We start from the raw sequence: 24,921 nt of genomic DNA on the forward strand, positions 1-24,921 counted from the left end.
TGAAGGATGGGCCTACCAGCATGCATCGAGCCCAACGGGGGTTCCCAGGGAGAACCGCCCAGGCTGGCCTCTTTCCCCCAGGGCACACCGAAGAGCAGTCCTTCCCGAAGCAGTGCCATTTGAGTGGGAGTCGGGGGGCGGGGCACGGCTCTGAGATTCCCTAGACTCGGCATCTTGACTCACTGTCTTGGCATTAATAAAAATTTGTAACTTTCTAGATACATTTTGGTCTTCTTGAACTCAAATGATACTCCTTAACCTCTCTTTCCAAGATGTAACCTCACTCGCCAAGCAGAATGATTGCCAAGCCCTGCAAGTGTCCCAGCAGAGGAGGGAGGACACGTGGGCCCTTCTAGGGGACGTCATTGTGACACGGGCACACACTGTGCCATCCTGCCTTCCGGAAGTGGTGGAGGGTCTACCCCAAGCACTTCCACCTGGAGAGCATTTGAGGGGAAGTCGAGTCTGGATGGCACCCACAAACCCCCAGCGCAGCACGGGCTACAGAGCAAACACAGGGTGTCCCAGTTCATTTGTATCTTTTATTACACAAAATAAAGTTCCATCTATGTTGCACATTCATTCATTCTATAAATCAGGCTTTTAAAAAATCCCCAGGGGCTCAGTCCCATCCTTTCTTTGATCTTCCTTCCGATGACGTCACCCTCGATGGCAGTCAGGTCCTCTCAAAGGATAAAAGCAGACGCGGCGCCTGGCCTCGGCAGCCCCTCGCGGTGCACTCCCAGCCCGCCCGCTGGAGGCGCGGCTCCTGCCACTGTCCAGACCGCGGCTGCCGGGGACCGTCATCGCCTTCACCAGCCCTTCCAGCTGGTCCTCTGGGGGCTGGCGTTCACGGCCCTGTGGCGGTGCCATCCCCAGGCTGCCGAGCGTCACGGACTTCTCTTTGGGCAGGCCTGGACCAGGGCCTTAGGGGATCTCTGTGTCCATGGTATAAATCTGAATGAGATCAGACACAATGTTATCAATGATTGGCTTGGTAAGGTCTTCACTAAACACCTAGAAAGGAGAAGGAAAACAGGCTCCGGTTAGACACCCTCGCGGTTAAACAAGGCGCCCGCCACTAAGCACAGAACCACAGTGCACAGGGGTGGGGGATGGCACGCGGACTCGGCTATTGGAAACGAGGGTGGCTCTCTGCACAGCCGGTTCAGGTCCAGCCTGCCGGGGCTGATCACAAAGCAGAGAACATTCCAGATGGAAGAGGCTGTGGTGATCGTCCAGCTCATACAGGAGAGGGGACTTGTCCTGGGTTACATGGGAAGCCGGTAACAGGCTCCTGCCTCCCCCTGGAGCTCTCAGGTCCACAGTCTCTGGGGATGGGAGCAGGGGTGGGGAGTTCATCTCCAGAAATAGGCTAGGTCTCCTGGACCCCCCCTCTACCCTAGGCCAACCCCTAGGGAACATGTGGACCTGCTCTCTAGCCTGGACCAGAGCGCGTCCTTTTTTTTTTTTTTTTTTGGCCACGCTGCACAGCTTGCTGGATCTTAGTTCCCTGACCACGGATTGAACCCGGGCCCCGGCAGTGAGAGCACTGAGTCCTAACCACTGGACTGCCAGGGAAGTCCCCAGACCGCCACTTGACTGTGCCACGGAGCTTATAAAATTGCAACGTGAGTCCCCAGGGGCCCAAATGAAGAGGGCCTAACTCTGCACGTTCCCAAGGAAGGTCTGGTCCTGGCCTGGCTCCTGGGAGGGGAACTCTAGGCCCCCGCCTGAGGAGAGGGTCTCGGTTTGCCCAGGGCCGAGGGACCTGGGAGCTCATACCTGGTCTCTCCTGGACCTGTCCTCCGTTCCTTTTATCTTTGCTGATTTCAACCTGTATCCTTCCCCGGTAACTAACCCGAGCTCCCATAAGCACGAGCATAACGGCTTTTCTGAACTCTGTGAGTCCTCCCGGCAACACATCGAGCCTGAGGGTGCCCTTGGGGACCCCTGATGACACGGCAAGTAAAAAGCAAAACAAGGAGCACTTGGTTGGATGCCGTGGCCCCCCGGGCCAGGGGGTTACTGCCTGGGGAATCAAGGTACCACGAAGGTCAAGGCCCAGGGCTGAGCTAGGGCAAAAGCTGGACCTGAGTCCACCCTCCTGCATGGCCACCGAAGGAAGCCTGAACTCTCCACAGGCTGTCGCTTCAGGTGGGAGATAGTGACCTGGAAACACCCGCTCCCTCGACCACTGGCTCAGGAAGATCAGCCATCACCCCCTGGACTCTGGTTGGAAAATAAATACTTCAGAAATACAGGCTTGCATAGCACAGGGAGATCAGCTCTGTGCTTTGTGACCACCTAGAGGGGTGGGATAGGGAGGGTGGGAGGGAGGGAGATGCAAGACGGAAGAGATATGGGAACATATGTATATGCATAACTGATTCACTTTGTTATAAAGCAGAAACTAACACACAATTGGAAAGCAATTATACTCCAATAAAGACGTTAAAAAAAAAAAAAAGAAATACAGGCTTGCTTGTCAGGGTCCTCTACCTGTATGCTCCTGGAGACCCCAAGCCAAGAAATGACCGTTAAAAAGTAGTCCAGGGCCGGGACTTCCCCGGTGGCACAGTGGTTAAGGCTGTGCACTCCCAATGCCAGCGGCCCGGGTTCTATCCCTAGTCGGGGAACTAGATCCCACATGCGAGCTGCAACTAAGGAGCCCGCATGCCGCAGCTAAGACCCGGCGCAGCCACATAAATAAATAAATATTAAAAAAAAAAAAAAAGTAGTCCAGGGCCAAAAGCTGGAAACAACCCAAGCGTCCCTCCATGGAGGAATGAACCAACATGACATGGTCCAGCCGTACCACGGAACAGGACTCGGCCTTAAAAAGATGGGAATTCTGACACCTGCTGCAACTCGCTACTGCTTTAGAGCCAGAGCCTCAGCCACCCAGAGGCCCGAAGCACCTGGGCACGGACGGGCACCCCGCTGCCACCGCCGCCGCGCTCGAGGGCAGACAAGTGACTTCAGAGATGTGGTGGCTGAGGGCAGATGAGCAGGAAGAGTGCCTCACGATTTAGAGGAAGCGCCCCGGGGCCAGGCAGGCGGCCACTCATCACCAAGCAAGTGGCCCTCACGTGCCCAAAGGATGCCCGATGGCTCCCGTGCCCGGAACTCAGAGCCCCCCGGAAAGACTGAAGAGCGAGGGTAGCGCGGGTGTACCGCCCAGGGGGGCGGCCTCGCCCGGGAGGACGATTGCTGGGTAAGTGTGTGTCGCCCAGAAAAGAGGCCCGTGGCGGAGCCGTTCCCCGTGCTCTCCTCTCACGAGGGGTGAGGGGTGACGGCCGAGAGGGGGAGGCAGAGGTTGCTGCGGCCGCTCCAGCCCCGGTCACGGTCAGGAGCGAGCGAAGAGAAAGGAGAGCGGCACGGAAGACACGCAGAGGAAACCAGTGATGACCCGGCAGATCCAAGCAGCCCGGGATGGGCCAGGAAGCAGCGGCCCCTTGTGCCGCCACCTGATTCAACAGAGTGGGGACATGGGGCTCACATGATCTGGAAGTCCCCAAGAAGCCCGGCACCGAGCAATGCTTTTGTCCACGCAGCCGCCCTTTGCCCCCCACCTGCCAGGCACTGGGCGTGGGGCAGCTGATGAAGCAGACAAGGCCCCTGGCCTTCGGGTGGTGGGGGGCGGGTAGACAGGCAATAAAGGACAACGAAGCACAGAAAGAAGCTGTGATCTCCCGGGAAGGGCGAGCAGGCCGGGGGAAGGGAGCCTCAGGAAGGGGGAGGCAGCCACTGTGGGTTCGCATGGGAGGGGTGGTGCACAGAAAGGGGGAGCCTTCCGTCACCTCAAAGTCTGCTTACATGGAATCTCATTGTAGGACAAGGAGGGACAATGATGTGTCATGAAGAGAGGAACAGCAAATTTCAAGTATAGGACAGGAAAAACAGAGAGTGATGTCAAAATCCCATTTTAAGAAACAGTGGGACTACCCAGGGAGACCCGCTAGGACTGCAGCCTTTCTGACAGACACGGTTCACCCAGCTCTCGACAGACTGCTCTCGAGGTTCAGTACGTCTGGGGGAGGCGGGGTGTCACCTGTCTTATCTATCTGTGCATCCACCCACCCATCTATTATCCAACTACCTCCTTTTCTATCATCTATCCATCCCACCATCCACCATCACCTATCCATCCACACATCATCTATCTATCTACCTACCAACCAACCACTGCCTTTGTAGAGCACCCCCTATACGTCTTCTGACGTGAAGCCAGACTTATTAACCTCGGCTCTAGGACAAGCTCCCACTCAATTCAAAAAAAGTGCTTGGTTGACCTCAGCAGTTCTCAACCAGGGGTGATCCCTACCCCGAGGCACTTGGCAATGTCTGGACACGGTTTTCGTTGTCCTGCTCGACATCCTACATCCGGCCCTGAACGTCCACGATGTCGAGGGGGAGAGCCTGCCTTAGACGATTAGGACAGAGTATTCTCAAGCTTCAAGGTTCCCAAGTAGCCCGTATCTTTCTTTGTGGATAACTACTACAAAGAAATGTGACACCAGGTACAGGGACCTCAGGCAGAGAAGAGGGGGACACACGCCAAGCGGGACTGCCAACGCAGTCACCTCACCTGCCACCACGGCTTCTCGGCCTCGGCCTCAGCGGGCACCTCGACCCCATAGGCCTGCAGGGCCAGGTGGAGCACCGCCACGGCTATGTGCTGAGCCTGGAACCGGAGGCACAGCCCCCCGTGGTAGCTGTCCCGCAGCAGGGCCCAGGCGGTGATGGAGACGGGGCTCCGCTGCCAGCTGTAACGGTTCAGCCAGTTCTTGAGGGACACCAGGTAGTGGAGCAGGTACTGCAAAGACACGCCAGTCAGCTGGCCCCCACTCACCTGCCTCCTTACCATGAGCCTGCGGCCCGTCTGCCCGCCAGCCGCTCGCCCCTAAGCTGTCACGATGTGTGTACGCCACAGATCGGATGTCGCCTCCCAGTGTCATTGGAAAAAAGCCCCAGTGCCTTCCACGGGCCTTGCCCCACCCTCCTGCCAGGTTCACCTCCCCCCCCGCCCCGGTCCCCACGGGCCCGCCTGCTCTCAGCCTCCAGGCCCGGCTCCCAAAACCCGCTCGGCCGCTCTCAATGGCCACCCCACCACAGTCCCTCTCCGTCACCGCGGCCCTGTGCCGGCCACCATCAGCGATCATTCTACTCATCCCCTGGCCCAACTCAAACATTAAACCTCCAGAAACAGCGTCCCGATCTGCACGACAGGGCACGGCCCCCATGGTCCAGCCTGAGGCTACGGGCCCGCCAGACACCGGACACTGGCTCTCGGGGGCACTAGGGCCTCTGAATGCCCCTCAGCTCGGCCGTCTGTCAGCTCCCCCTCTGCCCGAACACCACGCTCTCCTGAGCCCACGGGGAGTGCCTTGCACTGCACGCCGACAGAAAACACTACGGCTGGGAACCTCCACCAGTGGCTCTGGGACTAGGCAGGCGGTCGGGAAGGCCCACGTCACAGGCCCTCCCCTGTCTCTCTGCAGGCCGCCTTTCCAGCTGCCCACAGGGGCCTTCCGAGTGCTCTAAGGGTTCACGTGCCCCTTCTGCTGCTTTCTGAAGCAATTCTTCTGCTGGGACGAACGCGTTCCTAGCTGTGAACAGTGAGTGACCAGGCTTTTCTCGTGGGTTCGTATGCACAGCTGAGCTGGGCGCGAGCTCCGAGGCGGGGCAGCAACTCCTGGCACAGGGACGCGGCAGGTCAGGAAACGGGCCCTGCCTCCCCGTGGCTCAGCGAACAAACAACTTATTCGGGTCTGGGGACGGGCACGGGCTTCAGAGGGCACGCGGATCCCGGCCTGCAGCCACAGCCGAGCGGGCGGAAAGGCAGCAGCTGAAATGAGAGCTGCCTGAGGGACCCGAGAGTGGGGACGAGCGAGGCTGCCCGAGCCGGTCACCGCTCCTCCTCAGGGCCCCGCGTGGCTCCAGGCTCGGGGGGCTGCACTTTCCGGATAAAAAGCGAATAGCTTCGTGCCTCTGGGAACCGTCGCGACCCCCCAGCACATACCTTGTGAGGGTGCTGGAAGGAGACCTGGAAACGCAGAACCCGCAGTACGAGCAGTTCACACTGCACGATGCTGTCACGGAGCTCCCAAAAGCGTGAGTCCAGCTCCAAGGGCTCGCTGTCCGGGTGGAAGTACCTGTGCAGAGAAACAGCACGGCTGACGGCGGAAGTGCGTGGCCCCAGGAGCCCCCAGTCATGGGACAGCCAGATGCAAACGCCAGGGCCCCTGTGCTGCTGATCAGCACAGGGTCACCATCAACAACTCTCCACCTGCGGGTCCAGTACGGGATAAAAACGGTAACCAGAGAGGAAAGAAGCCACTTCTAGCGTCAGCCCCATGGCTGTCCCACGCCCTATTAGGGAGCCCCCCAGTTTCCCCTCGTGCCCGCCCGCCCTCCCTGCTGGGGCCCTGGCAGTTACAGGTGGACTCCAGCTGCCCTTCCGCAGTTCCCTCTCCTGTTTTTCTCCTACTCTTTCGAGGTACACCGTGAACCTGTCATGTTTACGGGGTGGGGAGTGCTTTTCCGTTAGCTGTTTCTTAAAAGAGAAGCAGCACAAAATAGTTTTCTTCCCTAACGATTAGGGTTCCTGGAAAGGCTATGACGCACTAACTTTCCATAAATTGCTTTCTCCCAGGCCCCAGGGCCTCGGCACAGCCCACCTAGCTGGCTGGACCCCCGTGTCCTTCCCCAACAGGAACACAGCTGCTCGGGCCCAGGACCGCGAGAGACACTCCTGAGCAACTCTGACCCAGTTTCCACACCATCTAAATAGGACGTCGGCCCCAGAACCCAGCTGGTTCCATCCATCCTGTCCAAGACTCCACGAGAATCTTTGCTTTTTTTTTTTAGAATAGAATTTGATCTTTATTTTTTTAACACCTTTATTGGAGTATAATTGCTTTACAATGGTGTGTTAATTTCTGCTTTATAACAAAGTGAATCAGCTACACGTATACACTCTGCGAGCCCCCTTTGCTCCAGCTGTGCCCGCCTGCGACGCTAGGGACACACTCTTTCCCACCCACCTCTGCACCCCAGTCTGGCCTCTGAGGTTTCCCAAAATCTGGCCGCAGCTTCTCTCGCACAGGTGCCCCTAGGCTTCTGGCTCGCTCCTGCCCTTGCTGTTAGCGCTCCCGGCCCCAGATCGAGGCCACTCAGGTGCCTCCTCCTGAGTTGCACTGCTGCCGCCTGGGGGGCAGGGCCTCGTGAGAGCCTCCTCTGGCCGCCCATCCAGGGGGCACCGGAAGCGGCTACTACCTGTTGGAAACGTTGATGATGTCACGAGTGCGCAGGTGCTGCTCCTCCACTTTGCCGGCCAAGTAAAGGGAAGACATGGCCACCAAGTAGGGGTCATAGGCGTCCAGGTCGATCTCGCAGAAGAACTTATGGTATATGGCACAGGCGGTGGCGATGGCGATGGACCGCATCCCTAGCTTGACACCTACCGAGAGAAAGCAGGCAGGGGAGCGCTTCGCCCAGGGCTCCCCCCGCGAAGTGTGAGGGGAGCCTCCAGGTCGGGCCCTAAGGCTGCACATCCCTGTTCAGACAAGACCGAGAGCTCAGGGCCCAGCTGGCAGGGGCTGCCGTGCCTCCCACTGGGTCCTCGACCTGAGGGATTTAGACGCGACCTTCTCAGACTCTAACGTGCTAACAAGCCCCTGGGGGTCACGCTGAAGTGCAGCATTCCCTTCAGTAGCTCTGTGGGCTCCACACTTCTCCCAAGCCTCAAGGCCACGCCAGGAGAAGCAAGGCTTCAAACTACTGCACCTGGCATATCCCTTTCTGCACATCTTGAAAAGGACCAAGTTGTGTGTCTGTTTCCACCTTAGCAGGCATTTAACTAGAGGTTGCCCCCACCTCTGCAGCTCACCTAACCAAAATCCTGCCAAGGTGACAGGAGGAAAAAAGGCCTCTGAGCATCAAACAGATGCCACAAGTCCCGAGGTCATAGTTTAAGATTATACTCAGCACTGGTTTACTAGTCCACAGGTTAGAAAAGGCAAGAAAAGCAAGCAGGGTGACTGCCAAAGGCAACCGCAGGCAGAGCAGGAGAAAAGCAACATCGATGGCCATAGCCAGGCTCGAGGGAAAAAGAGCAACATACTGAAAAGGGACCAGAACTCAAAAACCAGAGCATGATGGTTTGATTTAGGGGTTAAAGCCCTAAATCCCCCGGACAGCTCCTAGGGAAATCACTGCACTGGGTCACAGAACCAAAACAAATTCACAATGACCAGGGTTAATAAGGGAAGGTTAAATGACATCCCATAGACTGAAAGAAGGTGGAGAACAACCAACAGTCATTAAAATCGTGGTCAACATCCTCTACCTAAAAAGGTGTATTAGTTCCCCAGAGCTGCTGGAACAAGTTACCACAAACTAAGTGGCTTAAAACAACACATACTTTTTCTCTCTTACAATCCCGGTGGTCAGAAGTCCGAAATGAGTCTTAGGGGGCTAAGTTCAAGGTGTCGGCAGGGCTGGTTCCTTCTGGAGGTTCCAGAGGAGAATCCACTCCCTTGCCCTTTCCAGCTTCTAGAAGCGCCTGCAATCTTTGGCTCACGGCCCCTTCCTCCATCTTCAAAGCCAGCGGTGCAGCATCTTCTAACTCTGCTTCCATCATCACACGGCCTCCTCCTCTGCCTGTCTCCCCCTCCTGCCTCTCTCTCTAAGGATGGGTGTGATTATATTGGGCCCGCCAGATAACCTAGGATAGTTCCCCCACATCAAGATGCCTAATCCCACCTGCAAAATCTCTTTTGCTACATGAGGTAACAGTCACAGGTTCTGGGGATTAGGATGGGGAAATCTTTGGAGGACCGGTATTTAGCCTCACACAGAGGGCAAGGGCATATGCAAAACATTTTAGCATGAGCTTTTAGCATTTAGGTTTTAGCATTTCCAGGTTTAAACTTCAGTTTCATAGACAGTTCCTACATGGGACCCCTCATTCTCAGAGATGTCAGATTAGGTGGTATTACTGTACATGACCCTCCAAGTCTTGTTTTTTATATAGCAAACCCTCAAAGGGTAGCATGCTTCCCTGGTTTACATGGATCCTCCAAGCAGATGTATGGGGTATATGAGGGGGCACTGCCATCCTTCCTTATACACTTTGCAAAACTTCCTAGAAATTAAATGTACAAATCACTGGGATTAATGGTCCTGCACTATTTCCCCAGACTCTGCCCACCTTGACTTGAAAGCAGACTCACCCAATGCCCTCTTCCACAGAATGAATACAAAGTAACAAAGATCGGCAACAACTGCACTATTTCCCCAGACTCTGCCCATCTTGACTTGAAAGCAGACTCACCCAACGCCGTCTTCGGCAGAATGAATACAAAGTAACAAAGATCGGCAACAACTTCTGTCAGCTGAGCAAACCACTACTGACAGTGAAAGTGTTTCTATCGGAATCCAATTAGCTACATCGCCTCGCCTCCGGCGCAGGAGCGCCCAGCACCACAGTGTGAATGCCCCGGCAGGGTTCAAAACGCAAGCTGCGCCCTGGCTCCTAGTTGTTGTTTTTTTTTTGGGGGGGGGGGGAGTTGTTTGTTTGTTTGTTTTTTAAACTTAAATTTGCCAGAGTTCCCTGTATGTTTTATTATTTATTTATGTATTTATTTGCTGCGTTGGGTTCTTCGTTGCTGCGCGTGGGCTGTCTCTAGTTGTGGCGAGCGGGGGCTACTGTTCGTTGAGGTGCGCGGGCTTCTCACTGCGGTGGCTCCTCTTGTTGCGGAGCACGGGCTCTAGGCGCGCCGGCTGCACTAGTTACAGCACTGCAGGCTCAGTAGTTGTGGCTCACGGGCCCAGTTGCTCCGCAGCATGTGGGATCATCCCGGACCACGTCTCGAACCCGTGTCCCCTGCATTGGCAGGCGGATTCTCAACCACTGCGCCACCAGGGAAGCCCCTGGGTCCTAGATGTGATGGGACCTCGTCAACAAGGTTTGTCAGGAGCCTCACCAAGGGCATGCTCCAAAAGGCTCCGTGTGACCAAGTGCCAGCGTCCCCGTATGCTGCGAGGCAGGTGTGTCAGAAGGCGCGGTACACTCAATCGAGATGCGGGCGCCCCGATTCCGCCACCTTCTAGTTGGGGCCTTCTAGTTTCCACATCCTGTCTTTGGACCTACGCGCCCGCCCATGAAATGGCCATGACCGCGTATGCCTCGCAGCTCAAAGCCTAGTATGCAGGGCGTGGCGGAAAGGCAGAGGCCGGTTCCCCTAAGCCGAGCCTCCCAGCCTCCGCTAGGGCAGGGCAGGCCCGGTCTCTTCCCGCCGCTCAGCCACGCCAGCACCGAATTTGGCGGGTCCCATCTTTCGGGAAGCGGATCCCCGCTACGCCAGCCCCTGCCTGCCCGCTCGATGCTCCCGCGGCGGGCTGGGGACAGCTGGGTGAAAGTGCAGCACTGCGGCTCCGGCCTCCACGTCCCGTCCGCGCGGGGCCCACCCTCCTCCCGGCCGCGGTTACCTGCCTCCATGATGAACCTCGTCACTCGGAAGTGCACCCTCGCCTCGGGTGCTGGCCGCCCCTCCGCGCCCAGTGCCGCGCCCCCTCCACCGCAGGTCCCCGGGCCAACTGCCTCCATGAGGTCCCACCCCACGGGCCCAGACCCCCCACGGGATGGAGAAGGGCCCGGACGCGAGGCGGCCGGCTCCCGGGGTGCTCACGGCGGGAGCGGAGATCCCGCCCCGCCCCGGCCGGCCCGCCCGCCCGCCAGCCCGCCAGCCCGCCAGCCCGCCAGCCAGCCCAGCCCAGGCCGGCCCGCCCGCCCCCGGGTGGGTAGTGCAGCTGTCCGCCGAAGGCGGGTCCGACCGAATACGCAGGCTCAAGCTCAAGCGCAAGCGCAGAGGCCGAAGCTGCCTGGCAGCTTGAGAGCGCCCGCCCTGTCCCCTGGATGCCGCATACGTCGCCTTTGGAACCGACGCCCTTGGAGCCGACGCCCCGCCCCCGGGAGGCTGACGCCCCGCCCCCGGGAGGCTGACGCCCCGCCCCCCGAGAGGCTGACGCCCCGCCTCCCGGAGACTCACGCTCCGCCCTCGGGAGCCGAATGGCGGCAACCGGAACCGGCGGGGCTACTCCTCCAGGGCGAAGTGACGTTACAGTCCTAGGGTCAGGGCGCGAAAATACCACCCTCTCCGGCACCTGAGCTACAAGTCCCTGCGGTCCGACTAAGGTGTCCCTCCGGGCTGGTGGCCCAGCGTGGTTCAGGACGGGGAGGGCTGGCTGTCTGCCAAGCCGCGGCGGGGGGCGGGGGCGGAGGGTCGCTTACCGGAACTCACATCGGTGTCTCCCAGCTGGAGAAGACGTGGGGTTCAATGTCAGTGTTCGTACAACCCGAATCCAGGTTTGTCAGAGTTTCCCAGACCTATAGATGAGCCCCGAGGGAAATGCTGTGCACGAAAGGAGGGCATGAGGGCTGTTTGGGTCAGGGTTTTCCAGGGGCCCAGCATCCCTTGGGGATCTGGTTGCTGCTCGACTTGTCAGCCTGGCAGCACAGTAGGAGCTTAATAAATGTTTGCTGAATGAATGTTGTTGAATGTCCAGCTCACAGTGACTTCCCACGTTTCGTTTGTGGCTTCCACAAGTAGGAAACTGCGGCAGGAGTCAGGGATGTAGAACACCAAAGGGACCCCCAAGCTAGTGACAGAGAGTTACTCTGGGTATTCTGATACAGTCAGACAATTGCTATGATTTGAGAGAGCTGGGAATGTTGAGAGGAAAAAAGCCACCTTTTCCCACCCACCCACTCAGGCCAACCTTAATCTCCTTCCTCAGCCCCCACCCCCCTACTCAGCTCCCCCTCCCCCAGCCCTCTCTCCACACCAGCTGGGTTGGTTTCCTGGCGCGGCTGTAACAAATGACCAGCAACCTAGGTGGCTTAAAACAGCAGAACTTTATCCTCACACGATTCTAGAGGCCAGATGTCTGAAATCAGGGTGTCACCAGGGCCATACTACCTCCAGAGGCTCTATAGCAGCATCCTTCCTTGTCCTCCAGCTTCTGGTGGCCCCAGACGTCCCTTGGCTTGTGGCCGCATCACCCCAGTCTCTGCCTCCCTCCTCACGTGGCCTCCTCCCTTGTGTCTGTGTCTCTCCTTTTCTGTCTCTGTCCAGGGCAAGGGGCAGGCCCTCTGGGCTGTGTACCTCTGTGTGGGCATGCGTGTGCACGCGTGTGAAGGGGCTTGGCGCCCCCAGCCTCCTGGGCTGCTGACCCCTGTCATGCCTTGAGCACTCTGTCGCTGGCTGCTGTCTGTCCCTGGGCCGGGAGCGGCGCCACCCTCTCCCCTCCTAAAGGGGCTATGGGTCTTGGGAGATGGGGCCACTGCCTCCGAGCTCCCCACATCTGTGCATAATGCACACGCCCCCCCCCAACGCACGCACACACAGATGCACGCACACGAGTCAGACACTCCCCCCACATACACTCAGGTGCACATGTGCACACGCACGCACACACCCAGATCATATCACTCTTCCCTGTGGCCCCTGGCCCAGCGGCCTGCCTGTCACCTTCTGGCCTGCTGTTTGCTGGTTAAACAGCCCTGCTGGGACTCCTCCTTCTCCCCTGGGCCTTCTGTAGTGTGAGGAGTCTGGGCTCAGCGAGCAGTAGGTGCCTGTGAATGTGACTCGAGGGAATGACTCAAAGAACACATTAATTTTGAAAGCACTGGGTCACAGGGCACCCTCCTGGCAGGCAGCCTGGGCACAGCGGTTGATAAATGAATCATTCACTGGCCACCAACTGGAGCCAGCAAACCTCGAGGCACTGTCTCCTCTCCCACGGGCAAGCCACACCCACCACGGGGGCCCTCCCTTCCCTGCCACCTGTCACCACTCCCAAAGGTGGCATCTCCACTCTCATCCCCCCTCCCCTGACCTCACCTGGGGATCATCTCCAGTCCCTGCCCAGAGAGGATGATCAATAAAGGCGGGGCGGACCTGATCTCAGGAGAGGATTCTGATATTTGCCAATGCCTCCTTATCTACCCCCTGACTGTGCGCCTTGACACTAAGTAAACCGCAGCCTCCTTCTCCCAATGGTGCTGTCACCTAATGAGAGAGTGAATGAGTAGGTCACGCTGAAGTCACAGGATGAGGCAGAGAAGGGGTAGAGGTGTTCAGGGTGCAGAGGAAAGCCTGTGCCCAGGTGGGACCTCGGGAAAGCCCACGTGATCTTCAAAGGCAGCGGTGATCTCCAAAGTGCCCGCCCTGCCCGCCTCATCCCCAGGGGCCTCCACCCGAGGGGCGGTCAGCGGAAGCACAGCCTGGTCCAAGGCCAGCCCTGCCACTTGTCCTTGGAAACTTCTCTTTCCACTGTCACCACTTCATCCCTCCCTCCCCCCTCTCCACTGGCGCCTTCCGGGCCAGTGAGGGCAGGTGCTCAAGCCTCCCTCTCCGCATAGGCAAGCCCAGCAGCCTCCCTCTGGGCCCCTCTCCCCGCCCCCACTGCCCTCTGCCCACCCGCCCTTCTCAACTCCACATCCCTGAAGCCACTCGTGTCCCTGGATCCCACACCCTGCCCTTGGCCCCCACCCCGCGTATGGCCCCTGCTGCAGGAGACTGTCCTCCCACCCCACCTGCACCCCGTCCTCCTCTTAGTCCATTCAGGCTACCGTAACAAAACACCACAGACTGAGGGGCTTATAAACCACAGACATTGATTTCTCACCGTTCTGGAGACTGGAATTCCAAGGTCAGGGTGCCGGCATGGTCGGGTTCTGGGGAGGACCTTCTTCTGGGTTGCAGATAACCAACTTCTCGCTGTGTCCTCACATGGCGGAAGGGGCAAGGGAGCTCTCTGAAGCCTCTTTTTTTTTTTAATATTTATTTATTTGGCTGTATCGGGTCTTAGTTACGGCATGCGGGCTCTCTAGTTGTGGCGGGCAGGCTTAGTTGCCCCGCGGCATGTGGGATCTTAGTTCCCCGACCGGGATCGACCCCACGTCCCCTGCGTTGGAAGGCGGATCCTTAACCACTGGACCACCAGGGAAGTCCCCAGAGCCTCTTTTATAAGGGCACTAATTCCACAGGGCTCTGCCTCATCACTTCCCAAAGGCCCCACCTCCCGGTACCATCACCTTGGGCCTTCGAACTTTCCCATATCAGTTTGGGGGAGGGCCCATTCGGACCATAGCGCTCGCCAAGGTCAAGTGTCACCTCTGAGCTGCCTGCCCCCCGCAGCACTTGTTGCAGTTGACCGCTTGGTGCAGGGTCTGGCTCCGCGCTTGGATGTCTCACTGCCGACAGCTCTGAAGCCTCATCCTCTCCGTGCCCTCGTGCCCCACGACTGGGCCAGCCGATCAGAAAACCTGGGGGGCTCCCTCCTTTGGCACCAGAGGGGAGTTCAAGCCCCACCCAGGAACCCTCACCCCAGCCCCAACCATGACAAAGAACCCCACCCGTCTCCTTTCCGTGCTCGCAAGCCATTTTCCCACCACCTCGGGGGCCTCAGTATCTGAGTAAGGACCCTTTCATAACCTCCTGATGAGTGTGGGCCATCAGTCTCCACATGCAAACCAAATTTGGGTGGGGGTCCATCCTGTCTCCGCAGAGTGACCACAGCACACTGCTTCCTGCCCCAAACGCTTTCTGCTTGTGGATCCCTGTTCTCCTGGCTCCTCTTCTCTCCTCCCCCCCCCACCCCCGTGGTCAGCGGAGCGCCTGGTGAGCCTGTAGCCTTGCCCCTCCCCCCACCCCTCCCTCTCCAGACAGAGCGACTTTTGTAAAAGCGAAGTCTGATCAGTGCCCTTCCCTCTCCGAGCCTGCAAGAGCCATATTGGCTGCCAGAACGCAGCTCTGTTTACCTGGCAAGTCAGGGCTTGGTTTTATTAAAGAAGGTGGAACTTTCCTCACAAGTGTGGACGCTGGTGGGATTACGGTTCTTGGTTAACCTACTGCCTGGGATTATTTCCTTTTGACTAAACGAGTTTTGAGTAAAGACAGACTCAACAGAGAGAAAAATGGAGGGAGCTCTGGGCACCCATGAGATCTCACGTGTGGCCCAGTTGGGCCTCAGGAGAAGGGCTGAGAGTCGGCGTGAGGGTCAGAAAACGCATCCCAGCTACAGACGTGCACAAACAGATGCTACGAATCAAGAGACAGAAAGTGGATTAGTAGGGGCCAGGGACTGGGGAGCCATGGGGGTGACCGGTAACGAGCACAAGGGTTCTTTGGAGGGGGTAATGAAAATGTCCTGGAATTAGATTGTGGTGATGGATGCACAACTCTGTGAATGTATTAAAAACTGTTGAATTGCACAGCTTAAATGAGTGAATGTTACGGTATGTGACTTATATCCCCATAAAGCTGTTATTTAAAAAACTACCATGCACGACTGTGCCAGCAAGGACAAAACCCTCTGGTGGGGAGAAGGGGTTTCAAAGAAGAGCCGGAAGATGGGCCAGCAAAGAAAGTCAGAGGGCGGAGCAGAGCTGGAGCCAGGGAGCTCTTCAAAGACAAGTGAACTCACAGACCCTCAAAGTCCCGAAATGGGGTGAATGACGTCAGCTCTGAACCATGGCGCTCTGCTCCCCCTTGGGGAGGGGAGCTTGGTGGATTGTTGGAGACAGGGGAACACCCAGGCCTGGGGATGCTCGCGCTTCCACGCACCCGGGATCCGCCGGCCAGAGTCGGGGCTTATGGGGACATCTTGACCCGAGTCCATCTCACAGGTGACCTCCTTAACCCACAGGCCATATGAAGACGGAGGCAGGGCTTAGAGTGATGTGGCCACAAGCCGAGTGATGCCTGGAACCACCAGATGCTGGAAGAGACGCAGAAGGGTCCTTCCCTAGAGCCTCCGGAAGGAGCACAGCCGTGCCAACCCCTTGATTTCAGATGTCTGGCCTCCAGATGGGGGAGAATCCATTTCTGTTGTTGAAGTCACCGAGTTTGTGGGCATCTGTGGGCCCCTCACAGGCTCTGCTGGTGGAGGGAGGAAGGCCTGAGGAGGCATAATCTCTACCCCAGGGAGTTGGGAAATAAAAGAGATGAAAAGACTGCAGATGAAGGAATCAGATCCAAGAAGGTCAGGTGGCTTCTCAAGGCCACGCAGCACGTGGATGCCACTCCAAATGGGGGGCTTTTAACTCCTGGAGCAGTTCTTTCCTTGCCATCCTGAGTGGCCCCCACTGAGGTTAGAAAGTGAAATTCTCACCACTTTTCTTGTCCTTGCCAGGCCCCTCTCCCCTGTATGCCTCTCTAGCTCCAGCCCTCTAGGTGTTTCTACCAGACCCTCTCGGGGTCACTGCCAGCAGAGCCCTTCCTGTGTTTGGGATCGCCAAGACTCAGGGCCAGACCCACTGCCATCCCCACCCTCCAGCTGGCTTCCTCACTGCCATATTTTTGGCCATAGGGACAGCGCAGCCCAGATTTTACTCACGTGCCCACCATCATTTGACCAACTCTGTCTCTAAGGGTCTAAGTCCAGAGGGAGAATCTGACTGGATGAGCCTCATTTATGAACACACCCTTCCGAAACAGGAAGCCACCTTTGGTCAAATCAGCTGCAGGGGTGGAGGGAGGTGTCCAATGTCTGTTCACGTTGGAAGGAGTGTGGGACACCCATTTGGCAGGGTCACTCTAAGGGCACCTGAGCCCACGGCCTCAGGTGTCACACTTTGTACACCACCCCCATACACCCAGAAAGGGACTCAGGGAAAAGGATGGGTGAGGTCAGCCAGAGATCTTGTCTTTGCTATTTGTTCACTGGGCAAGGAAATCAAGCCCTCAACTCTTTTGGCAGGCAGTCAGTAGAGATGGTCTAAATTGCTAGATGAAGAAACAGCCGGGAAAGCCAGTTGTCTGGTGATGTGGAGACAACTATCAGAAGAGTTACAGTATTAGGCTGAAGGCAAGCAAACGGAATAATGACAAAGTGCATCCAGACTGGAAAGGGAGAAATAAAACTACCTCTGCGCACAGATGACACAATCTTATATAGAGAAAATCCTAAGAAAGACACACACACACACACACACACACACACACACAAAACTATTAGAGCTAATAAATGAGTCCAGCAAAGTTGTAGTATACAAGATCAGTATATAAGAATCAACTGTATTTCTATACACTACCTATGAACAAACCAAAATGAAATTAAGACAACAGTTCTATTTATAAAAGCATCAAGTGAATAACATACCTAGGAATAAATTTAACAAAAGGAGGGCAAGACTTGTACTACAACATACTATTGAAAGACATTAAAGATCTAGGGACTTCCCTGGTGGCGCAGTGGTTAAGAATCCACCTGCCAATGCAGGGGACACAGGTTCGAGCCCTGGTCCAGGAAGATCCCACATGCCGCAGAGCAGCTAAGCCCGTGCGCCACAACTACTGAGCCTGCATGCCACAGCTACTGAAGCCCACGTGCCTAGAGCCTGTGCTCCACAACAAGAGAAGCCACCCGCAATGAGAAGCCCACTCACCGCAACGAAGAGTAGCCCCTGCTCGCCACAACTAGGGAAAGCCCGCACGCAGCAACGAAGACCAAACGCAGCCAAAAAAAAAAAAAAAAAAAAAGATCTAACTAGAAAGACATCTTATGTTCATATATCAAAAGATTTAAATTGTTAAAATGGTAATATTCTTCAAATTAATCTACAAATTCAATGCAACCCCTATCAAAATTCCAGCTGGCTTTTTTGCAGAAATTGACAAGCCCATCTTAAAATTCATATGGAAATGCAAAGGACCCAAACTAGCCAACACAATCTCAAAAAAGAACAAAGTTGGAGGACTCGCACTTCCTGATTTTAAAACTTACCATAAAGCTACAGGAATCAAGACTATGTAGTACAGGCACAAAGATGGAGGTATAGATCCATGGAATAGAAAGAAACCCATACTGCTTTGGTTCAGCGATTGCCAACAAGGGTGATAAGACATTCAATGGGTAAAGAATAGTCTCTTCGACAAATGGTGCTGGGACAACTGGATAGTAGCCACATGCAAAAGAATGAAGCTGGAGCCCAGACTCATACCATATAGAAAAATTAACTCAAAACGGGTCATAAACCCAAATGTAAGAGCTGAAACTGTAAAACTCTTTTAAAAAACAGAGACATAAATCTTTGTGAACTTGGATGAGGCAGTGGTTTCCTAGATATGACACAAATAAATAACATAAGTAACAAAAGAAAAAGTAGATACATTGTTCATAAAAACTAAAGCAACAAAAGAAAAAGTAGATACATTGTTCATAAAAACTAAAGCAACAAAAGAAAAAGTAGATAAATTGTACTTCATCAAAATTAAACAGTTCTGGGCTTCCCTGGTGGTGCAGCGGTTGAGAGTCTGCCTGCCAATGCAGGGGACACAGGTTGGAGCCCTGGTATGGGAGGATCCCACATGCCCCGGAGCAACTAGTCCCGTGAGCCACAACTACTGAGCCTGCGCATCTGGAGCTTGTGCTCTGCCACAAGAGAGGCCGCGACAGTGAGGGGCCCGTGCACCGCGATGAAGTGTGGCCCCCGCTTGCCACAACTAGAGAAAGCTCTCGCACAGAAACGAAGGCCCAACACAGCCAAAAATAAATATAAATAAATAAATAAATAATTTTAAATTATTTTTAAAATTATATAAAAAAAAATTAAACAGTTCTGTGCTTCAAAGGACACCACTAAGAAAGTGAAGAGACAGTGCACTGAATGAGAGAACCTATCTGCAAGTCAGACAGCAGTAAGTGGCTTGTGTCTAGAATATATAAAGAGTGATTACAACTCAATAATAAAAAGGCAAATAGCCCAATTAAAAAGGGGCAGAGGGTCTGAATAGACATTTCTCTGAAGACTATATCCAATGTGCCATGAGTTTATGAAAAGATGCTCGTCACTTGACATTAAGGAAAAGCAACTCAAAACCACCAGATACGACTTCACACCAACTAGGGTAGCTATAAATAAAAAGAGATAATAACAAGAATTGTCAAGGATGTGGAGAAATTGGAACCCTCATACATTGCTGGTGGGAATGTAACACGGTGCAGCCAATACGGAAAAGTTTGGTAATTCCTCAAAAGATTAAACATAGCTACCGTACGACACAGCAATTCCACTCCTAGGTATCTACCCCAGAGGAATGAAAGCATATGGCCACACAAAATCTTGTACATGAATACTCACAGCAGATTTATTCTTGATGGTCAAAAAGTCGAAACAACCCAAATGTCCATTAACAGACGACTGGATAAATAAAACGTGGTCTATCCATACAATGGAGTATTACTGGGCCATGAAAAGGAATGAAATACTGATACAGGCTACAACATGGATGAACTTTGAAAGCATTGTAAATGAAAGAAGCCAAACACAAAAGGTCACATACTGTATGATTCCATTTATATGAAGGGTCAGAATAGGCAAATCCATAGAGACAGAAAGGAGAGTCATGGCTGCCAGGGGCTTGGGGGAGAGGAACTAGGAAGTGACTACTCAGTGAGTGTGGGCTTCCTTCTGTGAGTGATGAAAATGTTCTGGGCTAAGAGAGTGGTAATGTTTGCACAAGCACATGGTGATGGTGGTGAAGATTCTAAAACCATTGAATTGTACACTTTAAATGGGTGAGTTGGTATGTAAATTATATCTCAATAAAGCTGTATTTTTTTAAAAATGAAAGCCAGAAGAGAACCCTGAAATTGTTACTGCCCTAGGGCAACTCTGCCTGGAAGGTAAAGGAGGTTGTCCTGAGTGAAGACCCCCGACCCTGACCTCGGAGCCAGTTGGCTACTGCACTGTAGTTATGTAAGATGTCAGCATGGAGGAAGCTGGGGGACAGGTATGGAGGACCTCCCTGTACTGTCTTTGGAACTTCCTGTGAATCTATAATAATTTCAAAATAAAAACAAAAGATGTCCGATGGGGCTGGGCTCTGATCTGGAGGCTCTGTTTCCAAGTTCATTCAGGCTGTTGGCAGAATCCATCTCCTTGAGGCTGAAGGACAGAGTTCACTGCTTCCTTGACTCGTGGCCCCTTCATCTTCAAGCTGGCAGTGGCGAGTGGAGTCCTTCTCATTATCTTTGAATCTTTCTGACTCCCCTCTGGCCTTAGCCGGCGAAGCTCTGCTTGTTAAGGGCTCCTGTGATGACACTGGGCCCAGCCAATAATCCAGGCTAATCTCCCTATGTTCAGGTCAATTGGTTAGTAGCATTAATTACATCTGCAAAGTCCCCTCAGCCATGCAGTGTAACATATTCATGGGCGTGACATCAGAGGGCCAAGGTCACAAAAGCCCAAATTCTGCCTATCGCAGTGGATTATTTAAAATCTATTTGGGATGTAACCCCCCAGGATGGGTGAGGAGTTGGGTATTGGGGAGGAGGAGGGGAGCCACCAAGAAGCTGTCCCCAGTTTGGGACAGCCCAAGGGGAAAGGCCTGGACAGCCATGAGAGGGGCTGTGATCACCCAAGGAGAGCGTGGCAGGTGGCAGGTGGAAAGAATGGCCTGGTGGAGGCCAGCTGCGATCCCCTCCTGGGATGCTCTCGAAAGTTCTCTCACCCCAACCGTAGCCTGCAGTTTTCTCCTTGAACTTAGCATCAAAGGACCAGTCTCCTCTCTGTCTCCTTCATCTCCAAAGACCCCCCTCCTAAGTCAAGGCTGGAAGGAATCCCAGTGAGTCGGGTGGCAGCCTGCCCCGCCTCCGAGCCCAGTGTGCTGGCCACAGCCTGCCACTAGGGGGCAGAGTCGACTACACCAAAGACCACACCGCTGGAGTGTGCATGTGCGTTTGTGCATGTGTGTGTGCGTGTGCGTGTGTGTGTGTGTGTGTGTGTGTGTGTGTGCAGGAGTATTGGGGACATGCTCACTGCTGGGTTGAAGAAACTCGACTCTCTTCCGCAACCATGTCGGAGCCTCCTGCCCGCTGCCAGGGCGACTCAATGGTTCCTCTCTGATGGAAACAGGGAAGCAGGCTCTCAGAACAGGAAGAGGTCATGCAGTGCGGGGACCCCTCAGTGGGTCCTGGTTCCACCCCAGTCACGCCCAAAGCACCCATCTCCCCCTGTTCAGGCAGAAGAAGGGATCCGATTGGACGCTACAGATTGAGTCTTGTGGCGGCACAAACGGCCCTGTTGGGGGCCAGGAGTTCAGTCTCCTTCAGAGAAAGAAGGGGAGCAGGTCACTTACCCAGCCCCCCCAAACTCAGGCCCAGCACCCTCAAAGCCAGCTCTCGAGAATTGAAATGCACATCAAAATGCAGAACTAGTGAATAACTGGGCTCAGGTCCCAGAAATAGGCTGCCCTTTCTACGGGGTGACGGGAAGAGCCTCCCTGCTTCCTGTTGCCATGGTTTCCACTCGGCTACCAGGCAGCGGGCGCGGTGGAAGCCATTTCCCGCAACGGGATGCTGGTGCTGCTTGGGTGTGCAGCCGTGGCAGCCAAAAGCCAGCGACACGGCGAGAAAACCCAGTCCCAGAGATCTCCCCCCTGCGGCAGAGAGTAAGCGTCAGGGCATTGTATACTCCTTGAGTGCCCAGATGGAGGGGCCTTGCGAAAAGAGTACACAGGAAAAAATCGAAATGCTAAAGCCAACACGTGCTTGGGCAGGAGGCGCCGCTGGTTTGGGCCCTGGGCATGGGTGCTTGGGACAGAGGAGCCCATTTCTCTTTTGGCCAGAAGAACACAGTGAGGGGGAGAGCCCCTCGGTTGTCCTCCCCACGGAGGGACATCTTGGGGGTCCCCAGCCTGCACAGCACAACAGACTCTGGGGTCCCGCTCCTCCGCACCCTGCAGTTTGGAACCTAGGAAATTGCTCGTACCTCTGAGCTGGGAGCCCCGTGGGCCCGGTCTGTTCTCCACGGGCCCGAGGGTGCCCTGTAGGCCTGCCCACCCCTGGTAGCCCGCCACCCTCTCCGGAAAGTAGGTAAGAACTTGAGCCCCTCTAGTCCCCAAACCTGCAGGCGGCCACTGTGCCGACGCAGGGACCCTCTCTCTACTCAGTTTCTGAGACTACTCAGGGGTCCCACCCTGCCCCCATAGCCTCAGTTCTGGGAAAGGTCTCTTGGGGTAGGAAGGGACCGCGGTCAAGCAGGCTCGGCTTTCGGAAATTAGAGGGCCCGTTGGGGTGCTGCCATCCTGCCCCCAGGCCCCCGCTCTGCCCTGTGCCAACGCCAGCCCAGGCCCACCCGCTGGCCCCATCTAAGGGGAAGGGTGAGGAAGCCACCTCAAGGCCTGGCCTGGGGCTGGGCACCCAGAGCCCGGAACAGGAATCACACCTGGGCCTGCAGCCCCTCTGGCACTTCCTGGGGCTCCACCGGCAATTCCAGACCTTTCCCTGCTGGTGTAACTCACTATAAGGGTTTGTTTATGCCACTCACGGTGTGTTCTGGCACCTTCCCCCACCCCCAGCCGCTCACCCCGACCATTAACTTTTCTGGTCCTTTTGGGCAATTAAAATTCAGCCCAGGCTCACATCCCATTTGAAGCTCCCCATCCCCATCCCCATCCCCAGGACTGGAACGGACCGGAATGGAGACAAGGGCGGTGTGACCTCCCTTCCCGTCCTAACCTCCCGTCCTGAGGCTGGGGCCAACCAGCCTTGTCTTGTGCCACCAGCCCAAGGTCGACGGGGGAAGGGTGCTCCATCCCTGACTGTGGTTCCTGCCGAGGGGGTCACCCCTTTCCCAGGGTGGGCTCAGCCCCTCCTTGCTAAGGACTCTCTGGGGCCGGCCAGCCCTGTCCTCTTGGGGTCCCACCCGTGTCCACAGCCCAGCTTCCTCTCCCAACCTCGGCCCTCTGGCCCCCAAGCTTCCTGCTCTCAAGGCAGAGGAGAACGGGGTACAGGTGACCCAGCCTTTCCTTCTCAGCACACACCCTCAGTCCCTCCTGGTCCAGCTGGGGGCTCCTCCAGCCAGCCTCCTGCCTCCAGAAATCCCGCTGTGAGTCCAGTGTGCACCCCCATTCCCGGGGCCCCGTACCCAGCTCTCCCCACACCTCACTTCCTGCTTGGAAGGCAGCTGGGAAGAGCAGGGGGGTCCTTCTCCCCAAGTGACACTCTGTGAGCCACCCCTCACTGGACTGGGGATTATCCCTCCCACCATTAGACCATTAACAGCTTCTGAGGGAGGGAGGGAGGGGGAGACTGCAAGAGGGGCGCAGGCCCTGCCCTCCAAAGATGCCAGAGGCTCCTGGTGGGGCGCGGAGCAGGGGGCTCAAGGAAGGCTCCCAGGGGAGCGTGCTGGTGCAGAGAAGGATCTAGAGGCCTGGGTGGAGCTCTGCAGGCTGAGGGAAGAGCAGAAGCAAGTCATGGGGAGGCAGCGAGGGTGCATCTGGAAGCTACCGTGAGGCTGCGTCTGCGGCTATCAGGCCTGATTTTCTCCCAGATTTTTAGCATTTTAAGAATTTTAAAAAAGGAAAGAAAGCAAAGCATTCCTCTAAGAGTAGCTCGTGTTAATCTGCGTTTCTACAGCAGTTAAAGTGGATCTCCAGGCCAGCTCCACGGTAAACAGTGAATGGATTAACCCGATTAACTCCTCACCTGTGTGAAGGACACACCATTCTTGCCCCATGTTATGGAGGAGGCTGGTGTGACCTGCCCAGGGTCAAGGGCCAGGGACAGCGGAGCCGCTGGGTCCAGACCGGTCCTTTTCTCTTTTCTTATCTCTGGAGTACTTTAAAGACTTTTTTGCCTTTTGATATAAAGATCTTTCCCTAAAGTTGTTTTGTTCTAGGAATAAGTATATTTTATTAAGGTATTTTGTACATCACTTCGTGTCTCCTGACCCTGTTTCCCTTTGTGGATTGGATATAGTGAGACGTAACAGGCAGCCGAGGGCAGTACCTCGCTACCCCACTTGCCCCTTCACTGGACAGACCCGGGCCGGGCAGCTCTAGGAAACGCTTCACAGCCAGACACGTCTACTTTTGAAAGAAGAAGCAAGAGAGCCCCCAGGAGAGCCAGTCACCCCTAACCCAGCGCAAAGCAATCCTTGGAAACACACCACAGAGACAGAAGGGCCGTCGGTGAACTGGTTTCAAAATGCTTAATTTTTTTTTAATTAGGCAAATTGATCATTAGAGAACTGATTAAGCTGGAGCCACTGTTAGAATAAAAGGTGGAAATAAGTTCCTTCATTTGAATTCCAAATTCAGGCTTGGAGGTGACCTGGTAATTAGGCGAAGTGGTGAACTGGCCGTTAGGTAAACTGGCTGTGGGCAGGGTGGCAAATGGATCCGGTGGGCGGAGGTAACCTTGACCCTTCCCTCCTCCCAGAGCAGGGGTGCTGGGCCCTTGCACAGCAGAGGCGGTTCCAATGTTCCTCGCACTCGACCTGGGGTGGGGGTGCCCAGGCATGCGGGCCGGGCGAGAGCAGGGTCTCAGGGGGCCTCTGCTGAGCCTGGCACAAGCTCTAGTTACAGGATCGAGATGGGGGCAGGGAAGCAGCAGGCAGGGAGCATCTGAGCTACAGTTTACTGATGGCTGCAGCAGTCCTTCAGCACTTTAACCGCGGGTACCGCCTTACCCGGGGTTCCAGCTGCTGTGACCAGGACTGCAGGGTCAGAGCACCGGGCCCTCCTCCCTGGGAAGACGCCAGGGCCTGAGGGCGGCTTCTGAGGTTTCCAGCCAGGACAGGATCCCGGTGCCTCGCCAGAGGTAATTCAGCAGAACTCTTAGTCTTTAAAATTGTTTCTATTAGATGTAGAGAAGACACAAAAGAATATTGACAAAACGTGTGTGAGTGGGAAGAATGATGCCACCAGCCCCCGCGTACTCACTCTCTTGCGGGACTAACCTCCACCCGTTGCGTCCCGTTGTCAACTTCATGGACGGTGGGGTTGATTCCACCTTTCGTGCTGTTACAAACAGGGCTGCTCAGCACAGGTTTCTCTGGTGATCACATGCAGGTGGAGGCCCCTGGGCCACAGGCCACAGGCCACACGCATCCTCCACTCC

General features: G+C 55.5%; 1 protein-coding gene across 8 annotated transcripts; it reads right to left on the reverse strand.

Annotated features, from left to right (window-relative positions):
* Positions 1–522: 522 nt before the first annotated feature.
* Positions 523–11,234, reverse strand: CCNQ (cyclin Q). 8 transcript variants are annotated; one of them, XM_082376843.1, is made up of 6 exons: positions 10,502–11,219; positions 9,993–10,155; positions 7,282–7,465; positions 6,026–6,158; positions 4,592–4,819; positions 523–1,017 (listed from the first exon to the last, which is right to left on the reverse strand). In XM_082376843.1, exons 1-6 carry the CDS (start codon positions 10,613–10,615, stop codon positions 928–930), a joined length of 912 nt encoding a protein of 303 aa, XP_082232969.1. In that variant the 5' UTR covers positions 10,616–11,219; the 3' UTR covers positions 523–927. The 8 variants fall into 8 exon arrangements, with proteins under 8 accessions (XP_082232969.1, XP_082232970.1, XP_082232973.1 ...); XM_082376844.1 differs by having other exon boundaries at positions 523–957; positions 10,502–11,201; XM_082376847.1 differs by lacking the exon at positions 4,592–4,819 and having other exon boundaries at positions 10,502–11,234.
* Positions 11,235–24,921: the final 13,687 nt, after the last annotated feature.

Source organism: Balaenoptera borealis (assembly GCF_965194805.1).
Source record: "Balaenoptera borealis genome assembly, chromosome: X".
NCBI classification, from domain to species: domain Eukaryota; kingdom Metazoa; phylum Chordata; class Mammalia; order Artiodactyla; family Balaenopteridae; genus Balaenoptera; species Balaenoptera borealis.

Bases quoted from the DNA above. Each gene is read 5' to 3' on its own strand.
- CCNQ (XM_082376843.1), bottom strand. From the start codon at position 10,615: ATGGAGGCAGTTGGCCCGGGGACCTGCGGTGGAGGGGGCGCGGCACTG. The intron at 7,466-9,992 runs GTGAGGCTCCTG...TTCTCTCGGTAG, and splicing joins CCTTTTGGAGCATGCCCTTG to GTGTCAAGCTAGGGATGCGG. The intron at 4,820-6,025 runs GTATGTGCTGGG...GTGTCTTTGCAG, and splicing joins CCTTCCAGCACCCTCACAAG to TACCTGCTCCACTACCTGGT.